Source organism: Rattus norvegicus, chromosome 7, assembly GCF_021556685.1.
Source record: "Rattus norvegicus strain SHRSP/BbbUtx chromosome 7, alternate assembly SHRSP_T2T, whole genome shotgun sequence".
Taxonomy (NCBI): domain Eukaryota; kingdom Metazoa; phylum Chordata; class Mammalia; order Rodentia; family Muridae; genus Rattus; species Rattus norvegicus.
Genome location: NC_141540.1, coordinates 142,416,672 through 142,422,958, shown reverse-complemented (window position 1 = coordinate 142,422,958; position 6,287 = coordinate 142,416,672). Strand labels below are relative to the sequence as shown.

At 48.4% G+C, this 6,287-nt stretch overlaps 1 protein-coding gene across 1 annotated transcript; it reads left to right on the top strand.

Annotated features, from left to right (window-relative positions):
- The first annotated feature begins 542 nt into the window (after positions 1 to 542).
- Krt6a (keratin 6A) lies at positions 543 to 4,988 on the top strand. Its single transcript, NM_001427490.1, is given in 9 exon segments — positions 543 to 1,108; positions 1,633 to 1,847; positions 2,156 to 2,216; positions 2,390 to 2,485; positions 2,608 to 2,772; positions 3,178 to 3,303; positions 3,442 to 3,662; positions 4,086 to 4,120; positions 4,225 to 4,988. Coding segments are annotated over 9 exon segments (1,659 nt in total). The 5' UTR covers positions 543 to 601; the 3' UTR covers positions 4,458 to 4,988.
- The last annotated feature ends 1,299 nt before the right edge of the window (positions 4,989 to 6,287 follow it).

Genomic DNA, 6,287 nt, shown 5'->3' with positions numbered 1-6,287 from the left:
CCTTAGAGAGGAGGACTACATGGGCATTGAGTGCCTCCTGGCCATCTCAGACCATCGGAAAGGGCAGCCGAGAGCTAGACAATTAGTTCCGAGCAGCAGGCAATTTCTAGATTGGGATGTTGGACAAATGCAAGTGTGACTTCAGGGAGAGATTTAGTGGCTGGGGAGGGAGAAGCAGGTGGAAGGGAAAACTTGTGTGGTGAGGGGGCACACAGGGAGTGTCTACATGGGCAGAGGAAGGGACAATTATCACAGATCAGCTCCTTGTGTCTTTTGTTTGAGAAGATGACTAACTCATGACTTAAGAGAATTTACGTCCAGGCTCATTGTGTTTGGATCAAGTCAAGGCTGGAAGGCAGGAGAATTTGCTCCGTGACTAAAGGAATCCAAAAGCAATCTTCATGTATCATGCCTTTCTAGAACTTGGGGGTGATCTCATTATTTGTAAAGCCCTGCCCTACCCACTCTGCAAGCTCACCTTCAGGACCCAGCCCAGCCCATTTGTACCATATATAAGCCACTACCTGAAGCTCAACACAATCATCTCTTGAGCTCTGCCCTGCCATATCTCCACATCCCAGCCTTCTCAGCACAAGGAACCATGTCTACTAAAACCACCATCAGGAGCCAAACCAGCCACCGTGGCTTCAGTGCGGGCTCAGCCAGACTGCCTGGGCTCAACCGCTCTGGCTTCAGCAGTGTGTCTGTGTGCCGCTCCAGGGGCAGCGGTGGCTCCCGTGCAGTGTGTGGAGGAGCTGGCTTTGGCAGCAGGAGTCTCTATGGTGTGGGCAGCTCCCAGAGGATCTCTGTCGGAGGTGGCAGTTGTGGCATTGGAGGAGGCTATGGCAGCCGATTCGGAGGAAGCTTCGGCTATGGATTAGGAGCTGGAGGTAGCCTTGGCTTTGGTGCTGGAGCTGGCTTTGGTGGTGGCTATGGGGGAGCCGGCTTCCCAGTTTGCCCACCTGGAGGCATCCAAGAGGTCACCATCAACCAGAGCCTCCTCACACCCATGAACCTGCAAATCGATCCCACCATTCAGCGGGTCAGGACTGAGGAGAGGGAGCAGATCAAGACCCTCAACAACAAGTTTGCCTCCTTCATCGACAAGGTGAGACATGGTGCTTCCTAGAGCAGCCTGTGTGTCTGCACTGAATGCTGAACGGAGGTGGGGGGAAGAGGCTTCAGGCTTGGCTCAGATGTTGCCTTTGTTCCTAGTTGATCCTCTGTCTTGTTTGTGCTCCCTTCAGTTACATGGGGATCTGGAAATCAGGGTCAGAGTTCCTCTCCTCCAGAGGTTGCCACATAAAGGTGTCTGATACATTTGGACATAGATGACCTAAAGACTCACAGGACAGATGACAGCACTCCATCTACATGGAGAGCAATGCTAGTTCTACTAAAGCTGCCACACAATATAAAAAGTCACATTTGGCTCCCATCACCCTGCAAGGTGCCTTCCTTAGAGAGATGGTATTTGGAGCTTCAATCTGGATTCTTTGTCTCAGACCCAGGACCAGCTTCTAGCTACACTGAATGGGTTTAAGCAGAGAGCACGAGAGGACATACACACCAGTCAAGGCGTCACAGAAGGAGGAAACTGAAACTTCTTCCTCTTACATTCCACCCATCCAGGTGCGGTTCCTGGAGCAGCAGAACAAGGTCCTGGACACCAAGTGGGCCCTGCTGCAGGAGCAGGGCACCAAGACCGTGAGGCAGAACCTGGAGCCTTTGTTTGAGCAATACATTAACAACCTCCGCAGACAGCTGGACAGCATCCTTGGAGAGAGGGGTCGCCTGGACTCAGAACTGAGGAACATGCAGGGCACAGTGGAGGACTACAAGAGCAAGTGAGTTACAAAGAAGGAAGAATCCAGTCTCCAAACTTTATAAAGATAGAAGTCCAGATGTAGACAAGGGCTCTATAATTTAAGAAATCATACTAACAGAGGAAAGTTATAATTTATTGGGAGGGAGCAAAAGCCTTGGACCAAGGTGTGTTAGAGCACACTGGGGGACAGAAAAGGAATGAAGTATTTAATAAAAACACACCTTTTAATCTCAATTGGATATGTGATAGAAATGGCATCTGTGTGAGGGGCCGCCATTGATGCCATACACGAACTGGTTCCAACGTGATGCACCTTTCCTCTTGTAGGTATGAGGATGAAATCAATAGGCGCACAGCAGCAGAGAATGAATTCGTGACCCTGAAGAAGGTGAGCTCACCAATCACAGGGAGGGCTTTCTCTCCTAAAGGACAGACATGGCCTTGCCTGTCCAGGCCATTCCAGAGGAATAATGAAAGGTCTTTAAGAGAGAGGTGAATGAGAAGACAGATGTGAGGTTAAGAGGGTTGACCTGATTCTAATGTTGTTGATGGTTTCTTCAGGATGTAGATGCTGCCTACATGAACAAGGTTGAACTGCAAGCCAAGGCAGACAGTCTGACAGATGAGATCAACTTCCTGAGAGCTCTCTATGAAGCAGTAAGAGCCCTTATCTCCCCAGCTTCTCTCCCCTCTCCACTCTTTCTTTCTTTTCCACGTAAAGCATTGGACCTCAGTGGTCTTCAAAGACAAAGATGACCTCATGTCTTTCTGTTCTGCAGGAACTGTCTCAGATGCAAACTCACATCTCAGACACATCTGTGGTCCTCTCCATGGACAACAACCGCAGCCTGGATCTGGACAGCATCATTGCTGAGGTCAAGGCCCAGTATGAGGAAATTGCAAAGAGAAGTCGGGCTGAGGCTGAGTCCTGGTACCAGACAAAAGTGAGTCCTGGGTTAGAGGCAGATCAGGATGTGTGGGAACCATCCTGGACTCCATAAGTTTCTGATTTAATATTGGACACCCATGGAAGAGAATCTGGGGTGTTCTCACAGCAAATGTACTATACTTGGGTTATAGAATGATGATAAAGAACACAGAGAAGAACTGAAGTTCCCATTAATGCGTTCAATACTCTCTCTTTCTCTGCTTGAGCTGTTCTCTGAACACCAGTCCTCAAGAGACACTAGAAAACATTTCCTCTTCCTGAGGGAGCTATGGAGTCTGAGGTCTCCTAAAGCTTCTCTTGAGGAAAAGTCAACTCATCCACGAAAGTGCGTGACACTTAGAGGTGGATTTGCTTCTGCATGTGACAGTCACACAAATGTTCTCTCTTCCATTGACTTCAGTATGAGGAGCTGCAGATCACAGCTGGCAGACACGGGGACGACCTGCGCAACACCAAGCAGGAGATCTCTGAGATCAACCGCATGATCCAGAGGCTGAGGTCTGAGATCGACCACGTGAAGAAGCAGGTGGGTACTCAGAGAAATGGAGGGGACGCTGGCCCTGTTGCTGTCCTCTAGCCCTTGCTCACTGGAAACCGATGGGTGTGGCTCAGGCTCTGTAGAGATGCGCTCTCCACGATTGCATTTGTTGCTGTCTCTGCCCAGATTGCCAACCTGCAAGCTGCCATTGCTGAGGCTGAGCAGCGTGGGGAGATGGCCCTGAAGGATGCCAGGGGCAAGCTGGAAGGGCTGGAGGACGCCCTGCAGAAGGCCAAGCAGGACATGGCCAGGCTGCTGAAGGAGTACCAGGACCTCATGAATGTCAAGCTGGCCCTGGATGTGGAGATCGCCACCTACAGGACGTTGCTGGAAGGAGAGGAGTGCAGGTGAGTATGGACTCCAATCCCTGAGGACTCCTCCATGATGCCATCACTGAGCAGGAGAGGAGGGAGCACTGGCTGTGGCCACCCTGGTCCCTTCAGGAAACCGTTTGCTGGGCTGGAGAGTTGGGCCAGTGTTTAAGAGCACTGAGTGCTCTTCTGGAATTACTGAGGGAAATTCTCAGCTCCTACAGGGTGGCTCACAGCTGTCTCTACTGGGATCCAATACCTTTTCCTTGAGTATCTGAAAACAGTCGAACTCAAATGCATAGAATCAGTAAAGAAATATTAAAAAGAAAAACCAAAACCACAGCCACAAAAAGCTCTTTCTAAGGGATTCTCCCTGAATCTTCACCAGATTGAGGTTTCCCATTGGGTCTAAGGTGATGTCTGCCCATTTCTCACTTGCCTGCTGCTTTCCTCTCCTAGGTTGAATGGTGAGGGCGTTGGACCAGTCAACATCTGTAAGTATCCTCCATACCAGCCCCCACTTTCCCATCCTTTGTGACTGCATCAGCTGGTCACACTGTGCTCACCATATCTGTGGTTTCCTCTTCCTCCTTCACAGCCGTGGTGCAGTCCACCATGTCCAGCGGCTATGGCAGTGCAGGTGGTGCCAGCAGCAGCATAGGCCTGGGAGGAGGCAGCAGCTTCTCCTATGGTGGTAGCCACAGCATTGGAGGTGGCTTCAGTGCTGGCAGTGGCAGAGGCATCAGCAGTGGACTCAGCTCCTCTGGTGGCAGCTCTTCCACCATCAAGTACACCACCACCTCCTCCACCAGGAAGAGCTACAGGCCATGAATTCTGTCTCTAAGAGCTTTACCCTGATCCCAGACATCATGGCTGCAGAGCCCTGTGCTCAGAGCCCTGTGCTCAGGGCCTTCTCCTTGCTAGACACCAACCTCTGCTGTCTTCTTGTGCTGAGGAAATTGTGTCCTTGTGCCCATCTCTCTGTCCCCACTGCTCATCCCTTGATAGTCATGCTCTGAGCTCACATCATGATTCACACACACTTGGTGTTTCATGTTGTATTTGGTTTCCAGGCTCCTGCCTCTCTACCTCTAACACTGAGGCTGCCTGTGAAAGGGTGTCTCTGTCATTTTAATTCTTGGAATCATTGTCTGGGTCCTACTCAAGAAATGAGCACCTCTTTTTTAGTTTTCAATGGCCTGTGAAACCCCATTTTTCAACATCATAAACCTTTTTGTAAGTAACTGTGACTGCCCAGTCACTGGTCCTGTGATGTAGAATCTGTGCTCATGTGATGTCTTTGCTTTTCTTGATGCTCTTTGTTTCCTTATATTTGCTAAATAAAGCAGATTTATAAACAATGACCTCTTGTGTGTGCATTTTTGTTGTCAATATTTTGTATACACAAAATCTGTGGCCTTTCTAGACAAGGTGCCTTCACGGTTCCCTGTGCTAGCCGTGTATGTCTCCATTTGTTCACACATTGCTGTTTAAGTTCACACCTTAAATTTATTTTAATATTCTTTTAAATAAAACAGTATTTCATCACATTCCCCCTTAAGTTTCCACGCACTAGTCCATCCAAAATGTCTTCTCTCCAAACCCTCACCTATTCCTCCACTCTCGAATCGAAAGACTTTTGGTGGAGCCTTTGTTTCCTTCATTTACCTATGGATAATTTTAATGCATCCATTTCCAAGGTGTTTAACTCCCTTTCTTTAGAGATTTTCAACAAATGTCAGTTCAGCTTGCCTTGCCCCATGAGTAGCTTTCTCTCAGTGAGAACATAATCTCCAGCTGTGACCGGACCCTCCTTCCTAGCCGCCCTTAGGAGGAATTAACAGGGAGGATCCTCTGATGTGATCACCAGCAGATCACAGAGCCACTGCATGTGGGTGGAGAAGCTTACAGCAACCGCGAGGGCTTTGACAAGAGAATAAGGCATTTGTTTTAGAGTAAAAGTTTCCTCCATGATGAAGAAACTTGCCTGACATGCAGCCACAATTGCAGGAAACATTTCCTCCTTCTGACCTGAAATAGCATTTCTGGAAAAATGCTCTAAAAAGACAGCAGAAAGTCAAGGAAGTGTTCAGGCGCTGCTAAGCATTCCAACAATAACATCTACAACTAGGAAATACTGCAAACACACAAGCTAGTCAAAATCAGGGAGGTCAGACGCTTTCAAACCTGAGATTCTCATTTTATAAATTGTACATGCATCACGATATTATTGTCTTCCTTCTAATACATTTAGTCCCCCATCATGGATATGCACAGTATTTTGGTTTGCATGAGGCTGACCAGGTGTGTTAGTTTCACTCCTGGTTTAACTCCTGAGAGAGCAGGTCAACCTCAGCTCTAGTGTGAGGTTTTCTGCTTGAATCCTTCGCAGGACTCCTTCAGCACATTGTCCCCTCAAATATCATCCAGCATCTGACCCACAAGTACACAGACCAATAGATGTTTTCCTTGGTTTGCTGCTGTTTCTGAAGCCGTAGGCATCAATCTCTGCTTGTTACAATGTTCACTGCTCTGCTAACAGCACTGGAAGCTTCCCACCCTGGTTTCTCTTCACTCTCTCCCAGAATTCCTCAACATAAACAAAAATAGTTTCCATATCTGAAATCTAAGCCTTCTTATGACAAGTGCATACATGGGAGA